The sequence below is a fragment of the Microchirus variegatus genome (assembly GCF_963457635.1).
Source record: "Microchirus variegatus genome assembly, chromosome: 8".
In the NCBI taxonomy this organism is placed as follows: Eukaryota; Metazoa; Chordata; class Actinopteri; order Pleuronectiformes; family Soleidae; genus Microchirus; species Microchirus variegatus.
In genome coordinates, this window is record NC_139809.1 from 28,296,531 (window position 1) to 28,322,700 (window position 26,170).

Here is a 26,170-nt window from a genome sequence, read left to right on the forward strand (position 1 = left end):
CAAAAATATGTAAAAATGGTATGCAAAATCAAAAGAAAGTGGGCCCACCCAAGCAAGACATTTGCTTCGGGACAAACATCACACAAGCTTAAAAACATCTTGATATTTTCAGTGTTAAACCATGTATCTATGAAGACAGATGTGATGTTGTGGTTAACAGAAACACACTTGGCAGCAGTTGCACTGTATGAAGAAGGTGTGCAAAGGAGAGAGAAGAAGGAGGCAACAGTGCAACACAATGGATGCCAAGTGCCAGAAAACATCAGAGAGGAAGAACAACAAGAAGAATTGTCTTAAAAAGCAGTGTGTGTGTGTGTGTGGCAGTCATACCTCTACAATAACAGATGAAAATTACAAAAATATGAAAGGAAAGTGTGTGACACCTAAATGGATAAGTTGTTTTCTTCTTCTTTAGAAGTAACTTAATGTTGTGAGAAACACTTTGGTTAACATCGCCCGGGCACACAAACAAGTGAAATGCACTATAAGGTATTTTGTTTGTGATTACTTGATGTGCATTAAGTCAAAAATTCAGTACAACACATGCCCAACAGACAGTCAATTAGGACTTTTGATAGCTTAAAAATAACTTTTCTGTCCTGTTCTTTTTTGATTTTCTTTTTTTTTATAGCTGTGAATAATGTCAGAGCAAGAATTGGATGAAATTGTGCAAATAACCGTGGAGGACTTTGACCAGGATGGCCGTACAGGTGAGAGTCCTGTAAAACACTGCCAGCTTTTCACAGTGTATTGTGTTGTAAATTGCCAAATGTTGACTCTTCACTGAATAGTTCTTAGTCTAGCAAGTGCAGTATTGTTTAACCTTTCTTACAAACAATATATCCAACTTGGATTAAGTATCTGCAAATATTCGAGAATGTAACGGATTCAGTCTTGTCATTTCGTAGTTACGCTAAGCTGTCAATGTTGTGTATTTATGATACTTATGATTCTTACCAGCACAAGACTTGCTGGAGAACAAAGAAAACGATGAAGACAAGCCTCTGAAGAAAAAGAGGAAATTGAGCAACAGCCAAGAGAACAACAACAATCAAGACATACATTTTATTAAGGTAATTACTTTGTATAATAGACGGTGTATTTTTAACAAATACTGGAAGAATGAAAGACAATTGTGTATAAATTACGCAAGCTTTTATTCTCTGTTTCTTTCCCCCCAGAATCTGTTGGTTTCATTCACTGCATCAATCAGCCAGCGACTGGAGGGAATTGAGTCAAAGTTAGAGGCTCTGGATGCCACATGCAAAGCCCTTGGACGCAAACTGGACAGCATGGTGTCCTGTGCTAAGAGTCCTGTCCAGGTTCCTATGATTGCAGGTTCACCTCAGGGGGCCACTCAAACGTGGAACAAAGTGCGATGGTGAGCTCGATGCAGGGAAAATGTCCTTTAATCAATTTGCAAAACTGCTCTATGATTACAGGGATTAGCAGCACCACATGGGGCACGCAGGGAGCGTGTCAGCTGCATCTTGCACCGCGCACACATCTGTTGTTTACACAGGGAGCATGTCAGCCGTGTGACTGCTCTGTACCTGCTAATGTTTTAAATGGGGTTTGCCTTTGAACATCGATTGATAAATAATATACTTTTAAATACATCGTCTTCCTTCCTTTTCTTCAGTATGAATGAGAGTGCAATTACGTTGAAAGTGTCACAGGACGTGCTGTGTTTGTGAAATATGCAGCAGATGTCGACATTTAAACTGTGGTGATGAAACATTTTGCTGCGAACAATGTGTGGGTCAAGTTGAACATAGACAAGAGCGTTTAACCAATGTGTTTTCAATCCCTACTGCAGTTTTGTGCCACAAACGAATGTGATAGTAAGCAGTGAAAACCTGAAGGATTCTAGCCAAGAGGACACACCACTGGAGAATCTGCTTAGCAAGTGAGATATGCTTATGTTTACGTTTGTTGTGTTTATCTACTTTTGTTGTTATCACTGTTGGAAGAGAGTACAGGGATGTACAGAATCTTACATCCTCATACACACTGGCGACTGCCATGATGTCCAGGCTCAAATGATCTTCTGATTGTATTTGTGTTTCCTTGCAGCACTGTGAACAGACGGCGGCAGAACACAATCCTGGTAAAAGTCCCATGCCCTGAGGGGAGCCAGGATGACCAGGACAGCGGTTCAGAGGCCAGTGACACCATCTCCAATGGTGGTCATTCCAGCAACGCACAAAACGGCCAAAACGTCACACTCATTACACTTAATTCAGAAGGTTTGAATCCGAGCTTTTGTTCTAAAAATGTGTGTATGTGCTATGTTTCATGCACTCTTTTAGTCTTTTAGCCAAACCACATTTTCTGATTTTAAAATAATTCATTATAACATGTTTGTTATTTAATGTAGTTCACCTTTCCTGCCACATGGGTGTGCTATTGTATTACATGGTAAGAGAACAGTTTCTCTGACTGCCTATGTATTATTTGTCAGCCTGTGAATCAATATGTTTTAACAGAATTCATATTTTTGGAAAAAGAAGTACAGGTTAGTAAAATGTACTGGCGGCTGTTGCTGTAAGAATGCTGTGAAGCTGTGTTTTGTAAAGAAATGTTTCTGTTCTCCAGAGGATTTCCCAGACGGCGCCTGGTTGGGTGACGAGAACAACTCGGAGTTGAGAGTGCGTTGTCCAGTGTCTCCAGCCGACATGCTCCACATCAGCACAAACTGCCGTACACCAGAGAAAATGGCACTGACTCTGTTGGACTACCTTTTCCACCGGGAGGTCCAGGCCCTGTCAAATCTATCTGGACAAGGCAAACATGGCAAAAAACAGCTGGACCCACTCATGATCTATGGCATTCGCTGTGAGTCCTGACGTCATCGTCATTGACTTTTGACAAATGTATCGGGTTCAAGAGCCAGTTCTCGATTGGCTTTGTGTTTGGGTTTAGGCGAAGCATTTATGTCCTCTCCTCTGCAGTTTAAGTGAGAAAATTAAGATCAAGAGTTCCTCATCTGAGTCCAACAATGAGCTGAAACTGAGTGTAAACAAAGCTTTTCATTCATGGCTGATATTCAAGTTGTGGCTGAAAAGAACTAATCAGGAGGTCAATTTGCGTGCTATAACTGCATCACTCTTTGAAAAGATCTAATTGTGTATCAGTTCAGGCTATAACTCAAAGCTCTGGACTTTCCAGGCAACAATGAAGCCGTCACAGTTTTCAAACTTTCTCAAACACCAGGGTAATGTGGACAGCAGGCCTTTCTGAAACAAATTATATGCATTTTTAAATTTATAAACTGAGCCAACTACCAGAATTAACAGATCTTCTCAAGCCTCACTGCTGTTTTCAAATTTCTATTTTCAGTACTCTAAAACGCTGGGTTAATATGTGCAGCAGAGACTGTCAGAGCAGGATTTTAAACTCAAACAGAGCCAGCTGCTAGTATTAATAGATCCTCTCAAGCTCCAGAGGTAAATCCATATGACATATATTGTTATAAGTACAGCATGCATGTGATCTAGTAAAAGCAGTGTCTAGAAACTGATGTTAATCACATGATTATTACTTTCATTTTTTCTTAATTAAATGATGCTAATAAATACCACTCAGCTGGAGTTTAAAGCCTTGCCCCCTTGTGGCAATAAATGAACTCTCTGAGACCTTCCCACATTTCATCCCCATTCCATTAGAAAGCGGCACTGAATTGAACACAGAAATAGACTGCAGTCTGTATTCCAAAGGCGGGTTACAACAACATGCATTCATCACTGCACACACGCATTAATGTGCAACACATTTTATAACATACCAGACTCTAAATGACAAGCACATGTCGGGTAGAAAGATCCTAATGGAGTCGCACTCGTTTCAGTGAGCTCTTTGATTCCTGTTGAAGCAGACTTAAAGGATATGATGGCAGACAGATGGACATTTATGATGCCCTGTGATTATATACTATGTGAAATGGTTCGTATTGCATTGTAAAGACAAGCGCTGTCAGTTGATCCCTAAGATCAGCTCATGGCTTTTGCAGGGGGCTTTCAGCAGATATCCCTCGTGGTTGTATTTATTGTTATCTGTATTTCCTCTCTGCAGCGTGGGTGTGTGTAGTTAAATGCAGACTTGACCCTGACATTGAAGTATGCAGAGCCTGGAGCTTTGCCAAATGACTTTTGGGTGACTTGCCCCGCCTAAGAAAAAGGGAAAAGGAATTAAAGAGCACCTGCCCTACCTGCCTGTACAGGACCTATCACATGTGAAAGGTGCTGCCATACACTGCCACCCCACTGTCTGCTCATACACATCAGCTTTCCCCCTACCTTCTCATTTTCTAACCTCAGGCTGTTGTTGGCGTTGTTAATTTATGTAGAAATGAGCTGTCAAGCGGCTCACACCCTTCAAACAGTTCGTAACACTGAGGGAGACAGCCACTAAATTCAGCTGCATGCAGTCTCACACCACTTGTCAAAAGGTGTGAACTGGGGAGAAAAGGTACACAGATTTTTTCAGTTGTCTTGCATGTATACATGGATTACAGAGGGACACAGTGAGTCACTGGGGAAAAAAAAGTTATGGTTATAAGGTACTTGCTGTAACGTGTCTGATGCGAGGCTGCGCGTGCCAGAAATTATGTCATCACTGCTGGTACGGTAGGCCCGTGGACTCCTGAAATTGTCCCAGCTTTATGCTGGGCATCATGTTAAAACAAGCCAAGAAAATCAACACGGGGAAGAAGTATCAAAGACACAAAAATTTCCCACATCTATCTCACACGCCTTAATGTATCTTATTAGATGTGGAAGTTGTGAAGTGACACTTCAATGTGTAAGTCACATTTTGCCTGCCGACCATAAACGCCTCTGGCGTGTAAATAAGGCTTTAGCCTCGAGGTGGATATTTGCATTTGGACATATGAAACATCCATTCATAACCATGTTACAGTATTTGATTGATGATGGTGCATAAGCTGACCTTTTGATCTCTCCTCGGACCCACAGGTCACTTGTTCCACAAATTCTCCATTAGCGAATCAGACTGGTACCGAATTAAACAGAGCATTGACTCCAAGTGTCGCACAGCCTGGAGACGCAAGCAGCGCGGCCAGAGTCTGGCTGTCAAGAGCTTCTCCAAACGCACACCTCGAAGTTCAGTCACAGGTAAAGATTATTTCAGATTATTTTCGGGAAACTGTTTGAAAAAAGTTTGAATTTGGTCAAATTTGTCTGTGCTGGTGCTGATGTGTTTCAGTGGAGGAGGAGGAATGTACGACTTGGAAGGATTACTCAAAACCATGGAATATGCTATATAAGATGCGGTGGTGTTTGTGGCGAGATAAATTGTCGTGAACACAACAATTTAAGGAAAATGCATAATAGCATCTTCATGTTTACATCCCTGAACAGAGAAGGCTGGAGTTAATTATTTGCGCCTATGATTTATTACAAACAGACTAAGGATGACAGATTTATTTTCTTAAACTACTGTATACGAGTTAAGATTCAGTCTTCATATTTATTCCATCTACTGATAGAAAGAGATGCAAAAAGACCGTAGCAGACACATTATTTTTCCTCTATCTGTTGTTTACAGGCCACATAATAAATGGAAGTATTTACTCTTCACCAGCGATATGAAAATGTCCTTGTATTTTAAAATGCCACTTTCTTTTAGTTGAGAGTGAACTTCTAGGCTGTCTGCTCGAGGTCAAAACATAGCATTGCCATCTCATAGAGCTAGGTGTTCCTGATCATATTAATTTTACGTTAAGGCTGTATTTTGAATAGGAACGTGCCCTTAAGCCCTATCACTTGGTAGCACATGCAGGTTGGATGGCTTTAAAACTCAAATAGGCCAAAACTGTGGGAACTCTGACAGTGTGCATGGCTGCAGATGGTTGTAATCTGCACACAATGCTCGCTGTCCCTCCCTCCCTGTGAGCCATCACCTCTCACCTCTGACCAGGGAAAGTAAGACTGCAGGGGAAACCCAAATATCCTGTGAGCACATACTGGGGCTGGAGTGTCAGCCCCTTCCTATTCAGGTCACACACACCCCAGAGTGTACTACGCAAATACCAGTTGATATAGTGCATGCATAAACATGCAGAATGCATACTAAACATCCTTTCAATCCTTAATGAGATTAAATATTAATGGGCCCAGGCAAATCTTTGGCTTTTAAAGGCATTCATATCCAGTGAACTAGCTGGCAGTATTGTAGTTAATAGTAGTGCTCAAGGCACCTGTATCGTGCTTCCTCATATGGCAAAAAAGAGCCGAGTATTATTTTCATAATAATGAAAGATGGGAGACGGTCTCAGTTTTCAAAGCATTAAAATAACACAAAGCAGAAGTTTTCGCGTGTAAGCGATATGTGTTGTATGTCAATTCATATCAACATTTTGTTTTCCTTTTCATGCTCAAGAATTTGACATATTTTTTTTGTCAACACTGTTAATGGCTACTTGGTCTGTTGTAAGAAATGATGTCAAATCCTATCAGTGCTCACCTCTCACAAAGGCTCCTTTTAGTGCTGTATGTTTTGATGCTTGAGAAGTGAAGGCCTGATTTGAAGGCCTGTGGTGTAGATGACGGAGTGCTCTGCTGCTCTTTGACTGGTGATAATGTATCCAAGGGGCAGTTCCTTTGTGTTGTATTTTGTGCACATGGTTATATTATTTTCAATGAAGACACACGTTCATTGTGACACTCACCAGTTACAATTTTGCCTGTTTGCACATTTAAGTCACACTGAGGCCCAAGCAGTAGGTCAAAATGTGCCCACTCTGAAATAAGCTTTGAACCTCCATCATCCTGACAAAAATCCTGTGAGTGATGAGATGAAGGATAGGATGAACCCAGACACAGTGATTTTTTTTCTCTCGCACATATTCAACAACGTGTGATCTATTATTTTTGTTTTGAATTATTTTCTCAATGTGTTAATTAATTTAGTGAAACTGCAGCAACTTCAGTCATCTCAGTGACTCCCAGGTTTGGTTTGCTTAGTAACACAAGATTAAAACACAGCTCTGGAGTTTTCAAACACAAAAGGAGACACCATTGTTGTTAAGTGTATCCACTTTTGGGGTAGTGTGTGAACGATAGGGGTATCTGGAGCAGATTTTATGCATGATTGAAGGTTAATGTAGTAGTAAAGATGTGGCCCAAAGGTGTTCTTGCTATTGCAGGGTTATATCAGATGATGCAATGCACCAATGAATGAATTTCAACCTGCTTGTGTTTTCACGAGTGTATAGAGTTGGTGTTTTTCATCTACACCCTCAGTGTTTTTAAATGGTGTGATGAAGTGTCTTTGTTGAGTGTTTAGGCGTAGCATGAAGAATAAACACGCATCATTCAGCAGATGGCCTTGGAATCAGCCAGTTTTTTTTATATATATTTTTTTTTGATGATATGAGGTCAAGGCCTCTTGTGTGATCATGTGTGGGTGTGTGTGGGATTGTGTGTGTGTGTGAACCTTGGAGACCTCATCCTGATTTCTAGAGTATCAGTTGCACTGTATTCCTGACCTACCTCCACTATACACATGGGCGTACCAGTAACCATATTGCTTGTAATCCTAACCAGAGGACGGCATGACAGAAGAAGCCGCCCAAATTGAGACGGCCACCCCACAAACCTTGCACTACACGCTGGCTAATCAGCAGGTCCAGTTCCACCGAATTGGTGAAGATGGACAAGTTCAGGTGGTGAGTGTCTGACATTTTATCTCTGAATCTTTCTCTCACTCAAGAAGCAAACAGTTCATCCAGAGGCAAACACTGAGTATTCTCTTAAAGAGTTTTTTTTTTTCTATGGCTGAAATCAAAGCAGTCAATGGCCTTTACATTGTATGATCCCAGTATAATGCTGAATAGATGAAAACAGGTCATCAAAAAAAATAAAGGTTTAGTGCATTTAGAAGTATTTGTCAAGTTTTTGATAATAATTAAGTAATAATCAGCTGATTCTTAAGAAAAAAGAAAAGAAAATCAGCCCACCTACGTTCCCATTCAACTGAAAGGCAAAGTGATGCTCTGCACCTCCCTCTGCATATGTTACATGTGACAGACATTATTCAGCTGCTGTGTTCAAAGGTCAAAGTCAAGCCCACGAAGAGGAAGTGACTGGACATCTACAAATGGTTCAATTGTAAACCTCGGTTGTTTTTTTTAATGTGCTCCAGAAATACAATTTGAGTAGAGTTGAGTTAAAGGACAAGCATGAAACTTACCATGTAAACTCTGTGACCTGATACAGAACTTCACATATTAGAGCGTATCTGATATCAAAGTGTGTGTACTTGTATTTATATCTTTGTGAGGTCCAAAAAACGTACAAACCTATCTTTGTAGGGACATTTTGACCTTGTCAACACAATTTTAAAGGGCTTTTGCAGAGCTTGTTCTAGGGTTAGGGATAGAATTGGGTTAAGGTTAGGATAAAGGTTAGGCACTTAGTTGTGATGGTAAAGGTTAGGATAAGAGGCTAGAGATTATTTCTATAATATGTCCTCAATAAGATATTAAAGCAAGTTTGTGTGTGTGTGTGTGGAACAAATTGGTTTAATTAAACATGTCAAGTTTTGTTTGGGTCACTGGGGTTGCAGTCATTAATTTGATTTAATTTATGGCTCAGCCTATGCCACTTGTTGTGTTCTCCAACAATCAGTGACAGATACACACAAAAGTCTGGGACATTGTTTTTCATGAGGGATTTTATTTATGAGGGAGATTAAATTAGATTGTTTTGTCCAAGTGCTACAACTGGATGCGTCTCAGTTACAAAGTCACTGTTGCAGAGTAAAAACGGAGTAATCGTTATCAGACACAGTTTTGTTATACAAAGGGAACATCGGAGAAGTACTTTCTGTTCTGCGTCCACCTCATAACAAACAGTGTTGAGTTTTTGACATTGTATGGGATTGAAGGTAATGATGATGAGTAGAAAGGAGGGAACAGGCATGAAAAACAGAGAGTTTGGGAGAAGGTTGAAGGGTGGGAGAGAGACAGATGCTTTCCAGAGCTCACTGTGCACTAACTACACTCCTGACCTGAGTAATAAAGGGTGTGGCTGAGGATGAAATTTATGAGTATTGTTAATACAACAGGGGAAATAAAGCATACACATCGGTGGTGACTCACTCCTGCACCCCTAATTATATAACTGCATCATTTATCCACGTAATTGAATTTATACATTTCTCTGAGGTACACACTGAGGTATTTCCCTATTTATCTGTCTGTCATGTGGTCAAAAATAGCACAAATGATAAAGGGGAAAATGTGTCAGTTATTTATTTTGTTTTGTAACGGTTTCTTCTCCTGCTTCTTTCAGATTCCACAGGGTCAGTTGCACATTGCCCAGGTGCCACAAGGAGAGGAGGTGCAGATCACACAGGACAGTGAGGCAAGTCGTGTGTGTGTGTGTATACGTACAAATGTTTGTGTGTGAGAGTGAGAACGAAAAAAAAGGTGAAGCAAACGACTTCAAACTACAGTCTGAAAGTGGAGGGCGGTTTTGCTCTGGAGAGATGATTATTGTCTACATTTGTGTCAGTACTGCAAATTCATCCTTGATTTCCTTCCTTCCTTATCTATTTTCATTCAATTCATTCTACCCATGAATCACGCCATGTATTTTGTGTATGGTCTGACTGTCAGAAGTAACTTTAATATCGACGATAGTGGAAGTGTGCTATAGTGTTGTAATGTGAGCGAGCAGGAGGTAAATAGTGCAGCACAGGAATGTACAATGCACCAATGGAGGAAATCACTCGGTGAGTGATCTTTTATGTAATGAAAAGAGAAAATGGAAAATAGATTAAGTTCAATTGAATTAAAGTAATTATAACTTAATTTATTTGTGCGCTGGGTTCAGTAAGTTTTTCAGGTTATTAATAATCAACACTTGTATACACAACAAACTTTGATAACACTTGGATCAAGGTCATAGTAATGTGCACTTTTTACTTGTGCTGTTTATCACACAGTGTTTAATAAGACTCAACACTCCTCCTTGGTAATGGCCTGCGCTCCACTGAGCACCTCTTCTACTAATAGAAATAAGCACTGACATATATTTGAGGGCATGAGAACGTAATTATGTTATCTGTCACAGTCGCTAACCTTTCTTTGTTGGCACGACTGACGGCAACATTCTTTGCTAAATTATACTTGTTGGCTGTGTTGCCCTCTAGGTTTCAAATGTCTATTATAAACAGACATTAGTGGTGATTGTGGGTCTGATCTGACTGTCGGCTATGTCAATGAAATAACACCAGATTAAGCTTTAGGTGTCTGTTTCGCTTTGTCAGAGGGAGCTGGCCTGTTGAAAGCCAGGGACTTTCAGAGTTAGCACCTGTACAGTAGTAGTAGAAATGTCTCATGACACACACACACACACACATACACTCTCACATGAAATGTGACATTTATCAAAGCATGAATCAGAGGAGCATTGGAATGTTTTCACACCAGCTCACATGAGTTTGACTCTGAACTAGTCTACTTTGCCAAGAAAGTCGAGGCAGATCAAATAATTGATTTGCTGAATAATCAGGCTGATTTTTAAATGTAGTTGTTTGGCTGTTTGTTGCTTACTTAGTTACATTTACACATTTTTATTCTCAGAAATTTCTAAAACCTTATTTTTTCACCTAAAAGGTCATTTTAGTTTTGTCGAAGACCTATGTCATGTACTTAAAGCGGACCTAGACCAGAAGTTCCAATTAACGCTGTTTTTTGGTGTGTATCTGCGTCATTACCTTATTTATGAAGCCCTGAAGGTTCTAAACAAACAGTTGAGCCACTGCTGAGAACGCTGTGTTTATTGTAATCTCGGGGCTCAGCGAGATCTCTGAAAACCGCAGAAGAAGAATAACGTCCGTTGTGGAGGTGTTTCACGAGCGACAGTGTCTTCTGACTCTGGGTCTGACTCCGGGTAAAAGTCATAAAAGGGATTGCGGTGGGGAGTCGTGACGAAGCTATTTTTAAACACTGTTTGAACAATGTTTTGATAATGAGGAACAGTGCATCCACCGTTCCAGAAGGGGGAGCTGCGCTTCTGAGAGCGGGTGTGCCGAATAGTACTGGCCAATCACAAGACTCTGTCTTCTGGGGGTGAAAGTTCACTCTGAAATATCGCAGCTGAAGAACAGCGTCAGAAAAGAGTACCCATAACTAATAATATATGTTAGTTATGGAGGTCTCTTTATTATGTGCAACAGGACCACTCTATGTGACCTTTAATATTTAGTCGATGCATAATCTTTATTTAAAAACAATATAGATTGGAGAGAAAAACCACAACTTTATAACTTAATTAATTTTTCTTCATCAAAGAGAAGAAGAAAAAAGAAAATCAGCCCAACGAATCGGCCATCGGGGGGGGGGGGGGGGGTAAAAAACCTACACCAGTCTTCCTCTTAAAGAAAGTCAAATTGATCACACTGTTCTAATCTATAAAATGAGTCGGCTTAAAAATCATTCAACATTTATGTACCTGATTCGCCCTGTGTGTTTATGTTGGCCTTTGCCAGCAGCTGTCCCAGTGAGAGCAATACCTAACAATATTAAAGTCATTAGATAATTTTAGCAGCTGTTCCGTGTAGAGCATCTTAATGTTTATACGATCGTCCGCTTACGCATGAGGTTATGACTTATGTCTTTACGCAGAGGCCAGATGTGTCATGTCCCCCAGCAGACATCTTTGCCTGCACACTCCGTGTTGACGGTTGGCCTGCCAGCTGAAATCAAAATCTAACTCCTAACCAAACCAACTGCTGAAGAGGAATTTCCGCATCAGCGTCATTGATAATGATTTTTCGAGGGATGTGGGAGAGGGTTTATTTCAAGGCGCCAGTCTGTGTACACACTAACACGTAATCATCACATACTGTATTTGATTCATGCCACACATGCATGACCACTTGAGCACTTTTTTTTTCTTTTTTTGCGGAGGCAATTGACACCTTGACCAAGTGTTTTTCTCATTTCCTCCTCAGTTGTGCTAAAGGACGCGCAGAGGAAGAAATGCACATTTGAGCGAGTGAATTGGAGGCAGAAAGCCTTTAAAGCCTTTCCTGCTCTTTGTGGCTGGGCCCAGATTTTTCTCCTCTCTCCTTCCCGTTGCATGATATTGTTTGTTTTCTCGAAAACTCAAAGCTTAGCAACGAAATCCCACATCTCCAACTGCCACTCACAGAATATGTTTTCATTAGGAAGCGGGCCCTTTCATCACAGACATTGGTTTTAGCTTGCTAGAAAAGGAAATGAGCTGTTTGGGAGATTGCACAGCTCTCTGACCATATGGCAGTGCAGACAGTGCTGCATATATACATGAAATACAATTAGCAAGAGAGAGCGGTTGACTCAGGGGTTGTCTGAATATGGCCGTGCACGGCCATGTGGTCTTGTTAATACTGCTGTGGATGTTCAGAGGTTTTATGTTGGTCATTGTAGCTTGTGCAGCTCACTGATGAGCCTGTGGTGGGCTTGTGCCTTTTGTAAATGTGTTTCTGGTTTTGTTTAGAGGAGTTGCTCTTTAACCAGCAATGACAGAACAGATGTAAAAACAAGGACAATGGAGCCACTTCTCAGTCTTACGTCATCGTATGCACACACTCTTCTGCCAAAACCTGCGCACTGCAGAATCCAGTCAAAATAATTCAGACACTTCACAGATATTGCCACTGTCATGTAGCACATGATGCATGACCGTAAAGGGGGAAGTGGTTCACTTAAACAATTTTAATGGTTTGAATATTGAAGGGTCTAACTTAGTAATCTGTTGTCCAATAGTAATAGTTAAGTAATTAGTTGAGGTGATTATGAAAATACGGAGTAGGCGAGGTATCTTTTTTTTTTTTTTACACTTTTACCTTTGTCCAGATAAAATAGCTAAAGCACATTTTTCACTGATCAAAAAACCCAGTCACATCTGGTCTTTTCCTGCAGTCGGAATGGATTGAATCAGTATTCACTTCTGGATCGAAGTGTATCCAGTGTATGCAGTGAATCGAGATATTTAATCGGTGTCAGCTCCATTAATAAAAACATGACACCCAGGGGAACGGGCCATTTTTTTCTTGTTCATCTAGATGTTGGCACTCAAGATGCTGACGCTCCATTTTCCAGGTGCGGCATTGCGACATGTTCCTTTCAAGCAACAATTTTAAACGGTTCAGTCAAGCTGAATTTGACAGAGGACGTGAAGTGAAAGATACAAAACTGTAACATTGTCACTGGTCTCCATGGTATTTTGGCACATGGGTTTACAGCTTGTTCGTAATGTCAAACATGACTCGCATGACTGACCAAGTAAAAATCAGAGAGACGAACTCCTCTAACTGGCAATGGAAACGCAGTCAACCATGTTTAAAATCTGATATATATACAGTACTTGCTGCAGCATTATGATGCCATGTCTTCTCATTTCTCTATTTCAGGGAAACCTCCAGATCCACCAGGTACATGTTGGCCAGGATGGACAGGTAAGAACACATTTATACAAAATTCAAGAAGTGATAATATATTAAGGTCACAAACTACTTCTTTGTATCATTTCATACTTTTGTTCAAATCCATCAATAGCAAGGCCTGGATAGTGATTAGTGTCATTTTGTGTTAGAAAAATGGCTGTTCAGGAGTAAAGCTGGGTATCTGCTACTGATTTCCTGAATCGATTTGATGCAAATTGCACATTTTTATTTAATATGACTCTCCAGCACAGTCTTAGGTGATAAAACTCCTAGCCCAGAAGTACATCAGACGGTTTGAAATAATTACAAAGTTGTCCAGCAGAGGGCACTGTGAGCACAGCTTAACCTGTATCCATGCCCCCCTTTGCCAAACAGAAGAAAACAGTGATGTTATGTTGTTGAGTGAAACCAAACCATTTTGAAAAGCAGTATTTCACCATAGATGGAAAAGTAATTGGACAAAAATCTGAGCTGTAAGCAGTGGTCACATGAGACTATCATGGTCACATGAGATTTGTGCAGAGGATCAAGGAAAAGGCAGATATTAAAAGATTGATCTAAGGATTTTATGAATAATTTTTTTGATAACCCAGCAATAATCAGGAGATTCTGTAGTGGCTCTCAAAGCTTTCTGACTTGGACTGCAACTTAGCTTGGGCAAAGTTTCTTATATACAATGCATCCGTTGCATTTTTAATAAGAAGGGATGAATCTTATTTGTATCATCCCTGTCAAATAAATCAATAAGAAAGCTCCCAGAAAGTGCAATCCCCCCACCAAGGCCACTTAGTTTCCCACAGTGTCAGCAATTTTGATATTAAAAAGTCCTGAGTCCGTATTTGGATCACCACCAAAATGTTGTCATTTCTTCCCTAAAACCGACATCCCCAGAAAATTTCATTCAAATCTGAGATTTCTTACATTGATTAAGATGAAGAAGAAAGTTTTGACTTGACTAAGAATATATTTGGTTTCCGAGTAACAGTCTGCGGTGCTTTGTTCCGTTGCATTAAGTAGTGATGTGATTACAATAACATTGCTTTGTTGGGAATTACGGGACCTATAAAACTGCGAAATTCAAGGCAATCACCGTATGTGCTGAATATCTCAAAACGTGGGGTGAAGTAAGCGTTACAAGCCACCCACCAACTGGAACCATGTGCGTTCAGCTGCTTATTTCTTCATTTTATTGTGTTGATTAAGTTCCCTATCATCCAATTCACTGATAGATTCAAGACGTTATTGGTTATCTGTGTGCATGTTCACTGGTGATGTGTGAATGGACTGAGATTTTTTTTTGTTGTTGTTTGATGGCCATTTGTTTTGTGTGCTTTCAGTTAATCTAGGTACACGCACGCACACGCGCACACACACACGCCTATGCCCGTGTCCTTATGTGACCTACTTAATGATCCTGACTGCAGCATTCCTCTTCCTCTCTCTAGGATCTTGGAGCAAGTTTTCTCCAAAGTTTGGTTTAGATTTAACACAACAGACGTTTCCCTTTGCAGTTCGGTATATGGCTGTCATTATGTGTCCCTGCAGATTTTGATCAGCTTTATCCGGTTAAGTTCTTTGACGCGCTGTGAGTTATACCTCATTCAACATACTGTACGTTAAACATGCATACATTTGAAACTGCTGTGTGGAGTACAGCATGCATGTAGGTATTAGTCCTTTGAAATTGGACACCAAAGTGTCCCAGGATGTGAGCACTAAAAACTGCGCAAAGACCTCTATTCCCCTGGCGGTGTCTGGGAGCTTAGTCCAATAAAAAGCTTGTTTTATTATTCCTTATTTTTCCACTCATACTTTGATTGAGTCTGTAAAATGGTACGAGCTCAGAGCCAAAACAAGCACACAGTGACTTATTCTTTAAACCTTGTGTTGCAGGTCGAGCTGTTCACACACACACATGCAGTAGTACACTGTACGGTTCTTCTTCATTCTTATATTCTCATGGAGAAGAGGGCAGGCAAATTTTAGGTCAGCTCCCAAATCTGCTGAATCCCAGAAAGACCATAAACACTGAAGAGAAACAGGGCCCAAAGAAGTATGACATTAGCGATAGCATTACATTGCGATGAATCCGTTTGACCAGATATGGTTGTGCACAAATGACATATTGCGTCTTTATCTTGATTGCTGTTGTTGATCTTGGACCAGGCGTCTGTTGAGGACCTCGGACAAAGACAATACACTTCAGAATCTTTTGCTGGTGTGTGCTTATGTGCACGTCTTAATTTGTGTGTTTACAGAGAGGCCTAGATCAAATAGACAATGTATGATGTCACTGTTTTTGTAATGTGGTAAAACTGTGCTGAGGCTATGTTAGTGTAACCTAGACCAAGCAATTCATCACACAAGAAAGCTTTCTCTCCACTTCCTTTCTCTGGGGCAGTTTTCCCTCTCATCTCCGTCTCGCTCTTGCTGCTTTTTTATGTCGCCTGCACTGTGTTGCTGTGGCTACACCTGTCTTTTAAGGGCCACCTGCCGCATCCAAACACTACGGGTCACATAAACTGTCGGTTGTTTACACTCTCTGGTTGACTCTTGTCTGCGTTTAGATACATCACATAAATGGAAAGGAAAGAGTTGTGGTACTCTCATGGCTTTAAGCTTTAACTGCTCCACACAGATGTTTTTACACTCTCTGTCTCCAACAGGGTCTCTTTTAATTGATGCACATGTTTTCCTTGTTTGTCTGCAACTTAGTTTGTGTCTATCTGCGGTATTTGTCTCATTGAAAGCTGTTTCCAAAATCCACATGCTGAGGTGGCCTGGCTCGCACTCGACTGTCATATCTCAGCTATGTGTGAAACTGTCATGTCCGTCGCGTGTAGCCACAAGAAGCAACATACTGGACATATTGTTATTAGAGCCTTGTTCGGCCTCTATTCTGGAAGCAGTTTAGTAACTCCCTCTGCTGATTCCTTTCCTTCACTTGGCACTGACATGGGTAATAGATCTTTGACTCATTCTACTAACTTATTACTTGTGTGCATGCCTAATCAATCTTTTTGTTTGTTTGCTTTTAATAAGTAACACATATCGAAAGTCTCCCCTCCCTCCAAACAGTCCTTTTGTTGTCAGCAGACCTTGCTGACTGTCTTTAGAAGTAATAGGCATGCCAGTTTTCTTTAAAAAAAACACATTTATAACATGGAAAGTAAAAATTGGTATGGCATTCTACTTTGGCTAGTTGTTTTACTCTTCTTTCTGTTTATGAGGCTGCTACTCATGGCACATAATGTTCTCCACTGGCCAGTTTCGTACCGACTTTGTTGTCCGAGGTTTTTCATGAATCACATTTCTGACTTGGGAATAAAGTTCTTAATGTATTTTGGCTGCATTATGATGGCAAAAAAACACTTTTGGTGTTGATTTGTATTGTGGTGGCATTTCAGAATGAGGTCTGTGTTGTAGGGAGGGAAAAGAGAGGTTCTCTAGCTCTGTTAATGGGTTTAGGGGTCAAACCCCAGGTCCAGCTTTACAGAGATAATAAAGTGAGGAGACTGGCAGCTTTAATATGGTAAGAGGTCTGGAGCCTGACCCTTCTTTCTGCCCTATCTTCACCCAATACCCTCCTTGAGCCAGAGTATTTGCATGCAGTGAGCAGATCAGTGTTGGGCTAGAATAATACTGATTGCCAGTGTTGATTATGTGAACACGGTGAGATGGATTGCATGAATTTATTACTCTTTTTTTGACATTTGTCTTCCACTCCCAGGCTGTCTCAAAATATCTTTAAAGATCCCTAGGCCAATTGTGGAATTTTTTAGAGACATAATAAAATGGTTCTCTGCACTGCTGTTGGGCAGTCACACTCTCTCTCTCTCTCCCTCTCTCCACCAATGACTGGTTGGAAATGGGCCTACATTTTGTATTTACCATCATGAAAAATAAAAAAAAAAGCAAGCAGACTGTGAAACTGACTTGTTCTGTCTGTTGCCTCTGCTCAGATTCAGTATTAGCGGGCTAACCAACGCACAACAACCAGATTATGTCAGTTGTAGAGTGTGAAGATGAAACTATAGAAGCATGACTCCTTTTTTTTTTAGAATGAAGTAGTTTCTTGTGAAGTTGTATAATGAAACAGTCTGAATTCCCCTCACTCTGCCCTTCCACGGCTGTCGAAGAACATATGTTCACCCTTTTGTTAGTGAAAATGGCAGAAGGAGGAAGGAGAGGACCCACTCACTCTTGTAACAACATGTGGACATGAGCTGTGCAAAGTCTGATGCTGCTGAAATAAAGCAGAGTGAAATTACAGAGGTTTTAGTAAAGAGATGTCTGGGCCTTTCACTTTTGGCTCAGCTTGGCACCATCTGTGCCATTTGAGATTTCTTAGGGACCAAATTATTAAAAACCAATTTAATTTTATTTATATGTCAATATTGGTCAAAAAAAAGTTTGATAACTCGCCGTAAATCGATGCTATCTGTGCGGTGCGTAATAACAACTCTGTTACTCTGCAGCGTCTTCAGTTACGCAGCGCCATAGCTCTGGCTTACCTTGGTCAATTAGGGTGATTGACAGCTTGTTTTAAACGTCTAAACCGGTAGAATCAGACCCCGGTCTCCAAATGCACGTCAATCACTTCATTAGCGAGTCAAAAGGACATAAATGCATATGACGCATTTGGGCGGACATTCGCCCTTCTCTAATCAGAATGATCTAATGTCGCTCTGTAATAATCAATCAGACCGGGATTTGTTCCCCAAGCATGCTGGGAAGTGTAGTTCTATATTAGAAGTGGTTTTGTTCCGGTGGAAATAACTTGTTTTGATAAACAGCAAAGGTAAGACAACATTTTTGTGAAGTTGCATAATGAAACAGTCTGAATTCCCCTCACTCTGCCCTTCCAAGGCTGTCGAAGAACATATGTCCACCCTTTTGTTAGTGAAAATGGCAGAAGGAGGAAGGAGAGGACCTACTCACTCTTAGGTGAAAAAAACAAACATTTTTTAGTAGTGTTAAATGTTTACATGGATGAACACACACACACACACAATTCCATCGTTCATGTTACAATATGTCACTGTAACAATTTTATTTTGTGTAATTTTGTGAAGTTCTTAACGACCGAATTGAGGAAAAAAATTTTTTTTATAGTCATTAATAAAAAAAACTCGCAAGTTGTCACAGTGTTTAAACAGTGAGCTACGCAAATCAAATTTATTTGTTTGACTAGCGCATGTACACAGTGAATTTGTGTAGTTTTTGGCTGTATCCACTTTCGTGCTGGCTGATGCCAACTGTGCCCTGAAATTGGTGCAGCAGAGCCAACTCTGAATCCAAACAAATTTATCTGGCTGCCTATAAAAACCCTGTAGTGCAGACGGCAGAGAGGGAAAACCCATCAAACGGCTGGGGGGGGGGGGGAACATTACACTTTTTACTTCTCTCCCTGTCCGTCATATCCTCTTATCAAGTGCCCTTCTCTCTGGGCTGTGATCTTGCCATGCACTGATGGAGACCAAATGGAGTATTGGAAGAAGAAATGAGTGACTGGTGAGGAGGAGGAGGGGAGAAAGAAAAAAAAAACATGAGGAGAGGAATGCCAAAAGCGAGACTGTCTGGAAGAGATGTTTTGCCACATTCATGATTGGAAACTGACACAGGCTGAGCTGTGAATCAAACAAAAACACACACCGTTGAACAAATGCATGTTACCAGATGCCACATAAAAAATCATGTGAGGGGTTTATTGTTGTGAGAAAGTCAGACTTTTTAACTTCTAGAGGAAAGCCTCAGCAAATTTACTTATCCTGTCATTCACTAATAGTGCATGTGTCATCCCTTCCTCTCAGTATATTAATGTGCATCTGGTGGATCCTCCCCAGCGTCACTATTAATGTTCAGTGTGGGAAATGGGTCACAGAACAGAGTCAAGCTCAGCACACTGGTCCTTCTGCCAGGACCTGAAAATACAGAACCAGTCCAGAACTGGGGAAAAAACATTCATATTGGAGTCATGATTTACAGATTTAACTGATGAAGGACAGATTGAGGGAAAACAGGTGAAAAGTAACCTAATAAAGTAGACATGAAGAAGGATATTAATGAATGAGAGTTTTGCCCTCTGAACTTGTGCTATGCTGCAAGTGTTGACATTATTACAGTTGTGTGAGTGTTTGTTGCCCGAGACGTCACCGCCTTTGATGTCTGCTGTCAGGCATTTCTTACACACAAAGCAGATGTGTGAAAGATGTGTGTTGCTAACCTCACAGAATTGGGGCATGATGTGCGCTGGAATCAATCTGCTGGCCTGTGGCCGGAGTTATCCAGTCGTCCACTTCTTTCTCCTCTCTGCTCAAGGATGTTGTTTCTAGAGTGCTGGGGTTGGATGTTCAGGTACCTCTGATTCACAGCACTCATAAATGAGTGAGATGAGATGAAAAGATATACAATTAAATGTTTTGATGCGGAGTGTATATAAGCAGTCAAGGATGTGGTGGTCGAGTGATGGATCCTGTTTCAAAGGAGCAGTGGTCTGTTTTGTGTCCCTGTGGCATCATTGTCGGGAGATAAATGGCCACAGATCGGGGAAATCCTTCCTTCTGAATGAAGGTGTGGGTGTGAGTGTTTGTTACTCAGCATTTTGAAATGGTGAACACAGTGGCGTTCCCATTTTTTTTTTTGTCATGGGCAGAATCTGGGGTCAGTGTTGTCTGTGTGAGTAAAAGGAACCAGATGTTTAGATGCACTTGTGCATGACTCACCATCAGCACAGGTCTGCTGCAGATCAGTCCCAGGCCTGCAACTCTCCATCATCCATCATATTCAACTCCAGCAGGCTCTTAATAGGGACAATACAGCAATAATGACTTTAGCTTGATTGACTTTGGCCTGATTATAACCAAGCCAAGGCAGCACTCGTGTTACATGAACATCTTAGTCAAGGTCATTAACGCACATGAAAGTCATAATCATAGAGAGCATAGAGTAAGTTGATAAACAGATCTGGATTACTCATCAGTCTTTCGAATGACTCTTGGCTTGCATAGCATAGGCTGATTTCTGTCTCCACACACCACAAACATGAAGTGAACTGGATGCAAAGTAGTGTGTTTGGGGAAGAAGCAGCATAACTTTGCAGTGGGGGGGGAACAATTAAACTTGTTTTTCATGGAAATGTTGGCAAAGGGCTTCCATGACTTACACTGCAACTAAAAGATGTTGAGTGAAATTCACCACTGAACAAAATTTAAAATGACGATTTACTATGATATTTTCGGACCACCCATTCTGCTTGACCTCAGCGTGACCATTGCACAAATAACAATGACGGAAAGAGGACACGGCAGATGCTTGAGATCGATGTTGTGTGAGTTATCAATGATGTCAAGCGCACAGGCCCAGAGGAGGTGATTGCATGTGATAGATTTGACGCCTGAAAAGTGAGTGAAAATACAGGGTGACATGACATCAGAAATCAAAGTATGATAGTCTGACTGAAACCAGACTTTTAAAATACATACAGATAATGTGGTAAATGCGATTTACTAGTTCAACTGGACCCAAACCTAGGGACTCTGGACGCGTATGTTCCACAGTTTCTGCCCCAAGGCTTTGACCCGTAAATTAAAGAAACCCCAAAAACAATTGACCCGTGAATAATAGAAGAAGCCAAGACAACAGCAACAAAACACGGCACAATGCCGACAGTTGCAATTTCCTACCAACTACGAGACTGAGTGTATTCTCCGTCAGCCTAAGAAATTAAATATTATATTTCATACAATATTTGGCAGAGTAGAAGATGGATGGATGGATATAATATAATATTTAACAATGTAAAATAATAATAATAATGGAACGTAATAGGTCAACTGGAAAATGCCTAATGTTATCAAGCTGAAACGGGGCATAATCACCAGCTAACAGTAGAGGCAGACACACGTCATTCATTAAACTTAACGGATAACAATGGAGGACATCCAGCAACTCTTTGTTTCTCCTGCTTGGTTTGTGGCTGTTTGTCTCAACAGCATTTCAGGCTTTGTGCAAGAATAGACTGCGGGTGCCGTGATTGTCGCCCAATCAGCTGTAACTCACGGGAAGGGTGCCAAAAAATTGAATGGTTAGGGGCTGATTATGTTGGTACTTTTCCTAATGGAAAAGCAAAAATAATACTTACCGTACTGCACCAAACCGAACCGATCCTCTCGATGGAAACACAGCTTAACTGGTTTGATGGGTCTGAATACGATGTGGATCATTTTGCTATGACCTTCAGAGTCATCCAATCTCAATCCAACTGGACAGATTTATAGAGCGCTCTCCACTACCATCATTAAAACACCAAATGACAGAATGTGTTTTTGGATGAATGGTGGTCTGTCACTCCGGCGCAGATACAGAGCCTTGCAGAGAAGATGCCAATGCACATGACGTTTTTCTGGCAGCACAAGGTGGCCCGCACCTTCCTGAGACGCAGATGTTTTAGTTTTTAATTTACCCTTAATATGCGATTTCTAATGCGTTCTTATTTGTTTTGGGTATTTAAAGACAAGCCCCTCTAACTGAAAACAGAGTGTGTCAGGAATATGACACATTCCTGCTATGTGCTGTAATATGCTTTTGTAGATTCTGACTCGGTTCTAGATTACATGACTTGTTAAGAGTTTTGTTTTTTTTTTGTGCAGTGTGATGTGCTGGTTGAGTTTTACAACCTGTGTATATCATCTCTGGCTCCACTGAATTAAATAGGATAATTATAAACATGATTAAGTCATCATCCTAAATTTACAGACATTAAAAAAAAAATGCCTTCATCAATTAGGCCTTCCAATTTCACACTTGGATTATAGAACAGAGGGGGAAAAAACCTTGGTATAATTTTCTTCCTTTTGATTTTTTAAGGGCCTGACTTTTAATTACACTTTTGTCTACAGCTTCTTACTGATTTGTAGGTTCTGGATCGAATCAGAATTCTTATTCAGCTTGGAGTTGTCATAAAACAAAACAGAACAAAGGATAGGGGTTTGATTCAATGCAGGTGCCAAGCTCTTGTGAGTGTATCTAACAGTGACAAGGTGAACGGGTGCATGTATTTAAAGGTCCAGTCAGTATGTAACCTTTAGGAGGGTTTATTAGAAGAAAACTTCTTCTGAAAGTTATTAGTTTTAATATATAAGTGCATCAAAAGATAAATTGTGTTTGGTTTTTGTAGCTTTAAGGCCACATTATACTTCTCCGACTGCTTAATGCGTTATCCGACTGCGTCACCACGGAGACGCCTCGAGCCTTTATACTTCTCCGTCGTGGTGACGGACACGCGCTGCAATTTCCCGCCCGATCAGTAGGGGTCGCTGCGCAAGGTAGTTGTGCTTCTGGCTACCGTGAGCAATGGTGTCCGAGAGAGAAAGACTGTTGTTGTTGAAACAGTGGCCGTTTCTCACTTTTCTGTGTGACGGAACACAGTTTTAAGATCATTTGAGGCGAGAAATTGGCCATTTAGAGTCCAAACATGTGCCATATGTGTAAAGATATGACGTATTTATAGTTTGGCAGCGGCGTTATCGGCGGGGATCAGCCCCGCCTCTGTGGACGCTCGGTGCTCACTGTGAGCCGGCACAGTGCAGCTTCGCTCGGCCTGTCCTGAGGACCAATCGCAACTCTTGCCGTCTCCGTTGTCTGACAGGCTCTGTGTCGACGCAGAGGACTCTGCGTAACCTACGCAGAGCACTTTACGTAGAAGTATAAATTGGGCTTCAGAATCATCTCTTTGCATGTCCTTTCCACAAGGGCCTTGCTTTAAAGAGGCTACCATTTTGCTTTTGTGCATGCTTCACAGTTTGAAGTGCAAATCACTACTGTGCAAATGAAGAGGAATGGTTCCACCCATATAAAATCTATGCATAAGTTAATGAAGAGGAAGAAGGAAATGGCAGAGAAGATAGGAAGAGCTGTTAGAACAGTGGACCGTTGAGAGAGTGCGTTTGTGTCCTTTCTAGAATGCGAAGGCCACCGTAGTTCCGGGGAAAAGGAGGGGACAGTGAAATGGTCACTAATCCATACACACTTGACCATTAAAAGAATAACGTCTAGACAGACAACTGACATATCAGCAACGTATGGTAACACCATCTGTTAAAAGTCTGCACATTTAACTGAAAATACGTCGGAGAATTCCCAAATCATTGAGGAACAAAGAATGATACTCTTTGGCTTCTATTTCAACTTCTGACACATTTTGATTTGTATCGCAACTCCTCTGTTGTCTATTCAATCACATAGCGAGCCGAGGCCCAGCTGAAATCATAAAACTCTTCAGACTCTGAGGTAAAATAAAAGGCATATGTAACCAACACAGATAATGACTGCAGTGAGACATGTTTTCTAGGCCAGTGTTTTCACTTTCCTAGTCTACACCAAACAAGCAAGTCTGTGCACTGCTGTGCTGGGCACCTTTACAGCAATGTCACAGCCAGCCCTTTGCCCCACCCCTCCACCCCCACTGCGACCTCCTCCTCTCCCCCTCACACCCACACATCCTCACCCAGAGCTTGTGTTTCTGCTTGGACATCTGTCCGGGGTTGGCAGTTGCAGATGTTGTTGACGGCTGTGAAGCGTAGAGGAGCGACTCCAAAGTCCAAATGTGTCTTCCCCCCCCCCCCCATTTCCCTGTCTTGGTTCAGTTTTTTCCAGATTCAAAAGAAGGAGGAGGGGGTATTCCTCTTAGAGTGAAAGGAACCAGATTTGTATAGACCTGTACAGAAAAGGTTTTTTCGGAGAAGGGTCTTGTGTTTTTGGAGATTCCAGTTGACTTTGATTTTAGGGTGCAACATACTCAGACACAAGCACACACATGGACACAAAGTGGGTGACTCATAGCATCTTTCGATTCACAGCTGAGTGTAAGTGAGACCTCCGGAGAGCCTGGGAATTGATGCCAGCTTCCACCAAGTATGCACATTTGAAGTTTTTTTTTTTTTTTTTTTTTTAATTGATGCATTTTTTCTGAAATGGTTAAAAACAATAGAGATTCAGAAGCATTGTTGTGTTTCTGAACAACCCATATTTTCTCAAAGCTTCCACTGTTTCAAGCTTTCATGTAGCTCATTTCGTAGGAAGTAAAAGGAGAAAACTGTATTTTAAGAGATACATTACAGAAGTCCAGAGATGGTGGCTGGTTTTGAACATATATATACACACATTGACTCTTGTTTATCCAGTTGGTTATTGTCTTTCAGTCTTGAAATCATGAATGCTTTTTGCATCAAGTCGCTGCTGTTTTTTTGTGTTTCCTCTCCCATGACTGTATTTCTTTAGTGTCCTGGATCCATTACTGAAAACATTACAGCATCAGCAAAAGATTTATTACTTTTCCCCTTTTTTTCACAAGGCCATTGCAGCTTGCAAAGCCTGCAGAAAATTTAAGATGTTCTTGATTGTGCAGTGCTTCTCTGTCCATTACCGCGCTGCAGTATCATATCACACTTGTCTGTTTTTCTCCTGGGCCTTCCAACACGGGGGTGGCCGGCCAACCAGCGTTATTTAAGGTACCCATTTCCTGAAACCTTGAGGTCAGCAGTAACTAATGTTCTTAATATCTGCTGACTGGCCGTGTTTCTGACAGACTTAGTCAAATCAAATACATTGGCCTGTATTTTAAATAAGTCAGCCATGCTCCTAAGTGCAAACTGATGCAGTTATGCAATCAAGGCAAGACTGCAAAGTTTCCCCAATGTCAAGAGACTTGCTTGGCCCATGATAGCTCCCTGAAATAGTTGTCACCTTGTTAATGTATCAGTGTTTTCTTATAGTAAGCATAAAACAATGTTTCATCACATTCACATTTTTATGTGAATGATTTAGATGTTATTTTTATTTTTCTATCATTGCCAACCAACCTAATGTTGGAGTCCTACCAGCTGAATCGTCATTACTCAAAGATTCAGTTTAATAGTGTTCAAAGCAGTGTCCAATGCCGATTTCCAACCTTGACATAATTATAGACAGAGTTCACACTCTACACCACCTCTGTGAAGTAGGCTAACATTTCTTGAGCACAGATTTAATTTTCATTTATTCTGAACTGACACATACTTTAGAGCCACGTGTGACAGTGTTTTGCCAAAAATAGTGAAGACAAGTTGTTCTGACAAAGCAAGTCGTGGGACAGGATGTGAGCCCCGAGAAGTTCCTGTGTAATCGCTGCAGAGATCTCACACACTGGTCCAACTTTGTAAATGCTTTTGTGAGCCTCTGTGTGCTTCTGCTCACAGCTGAGAATGCAACGTTTTCTCAAAAGGAGGTTGAGAATCTAATTGTGTGAGACAATTGTTTACAAACTCAAGTCTAAACCACAGCATCCCTTCAACCCTTGTAATTGTACATTTAGATAGGTTAGTTGGACAGCACAGACTAAGCAGCATGCTGATGTTCACACGCATGCACACACACGCACCGTGGGCACGCGACTGCAGAGGGAAAAGCATTACGCAGAAAGGACTGTGGTGGAAGATGGAGATAAGAAAACATCTATGGATGCTTACCATGAAGAAACACTTTAGTTTTTCCGTCTTCTCTATAACATGTCTGACCTGGCACTGCAATGACCTGGATGTTAATAATTCTGATATGTTCATACTCAAAACAGACTGAGCAACCTTAGCTTAGCGTTTTTAAATGATATGCCATGTTTGTAGTAGAGCTGTGAAAAGCAAACTGTTGCTTGCAAACTTTGTGTTCCACTTTT

The 26,170-nt window shown here is 41.0% G+C and overlaps 1 protein-coding gene across 1 annotated transcript in view; it reads left to right on the forward strand.

Annotated features, from left to right (window-relative positions):
• The first annotated feature begins 261 nt into the window (after positions 1 to 261).
• banp (BTG3 associated nuclear protein) overlaps positions 262 to 26,170 on the forward strand; it is a 36,431-nt gene continuing 10,522 nt past the window's right edge. Inside the window, exons 1-11 of the mRNA XM_083894067.1 lie at positions 262 to 489; positions 632 to 710; positions 961 to 1,073; positions 1,182 to 1,381; positions 1,820 to 1,909; positions 2,077 to 2,249; positions 2,599 to 2,838; positions 4,977 to 5,135; positions 7,569 to 7,690; positions 9,318 to 9,389; positions 13,429 to 13,473. Of these exons, the coding sequence (XP_083750193.1) occupies positions 641 to 710; positions 961 to 1,073; positions 1,182 to 1,381; positions 1,820 to 1,909; positions 2,077 to 2,249; positions 2,599 to 2,838; positions 4,977 to 5,135; positions 7,569 to 7,690; positions 9,318 to 9,389; positions 13,429 to 13,473 (1,284 nt within the window). The 5' untranslated portion in view covers positions 262 to 489; positions 632 to 640. The remainder of the gene's footprint in view (positions 490 to 631; positions 711 to 960; positions 1,074 to 1,181; positions 1,382 to 1,819; positions 1,910 to 2,076; positions 2,250 to 2,598; positions 2,839 to 4,976; positions 5,136 to 7,568; positions 7,691 to 9,317; positions 9,390 to 13,428; positions 13,474 to 26,170) is intronic.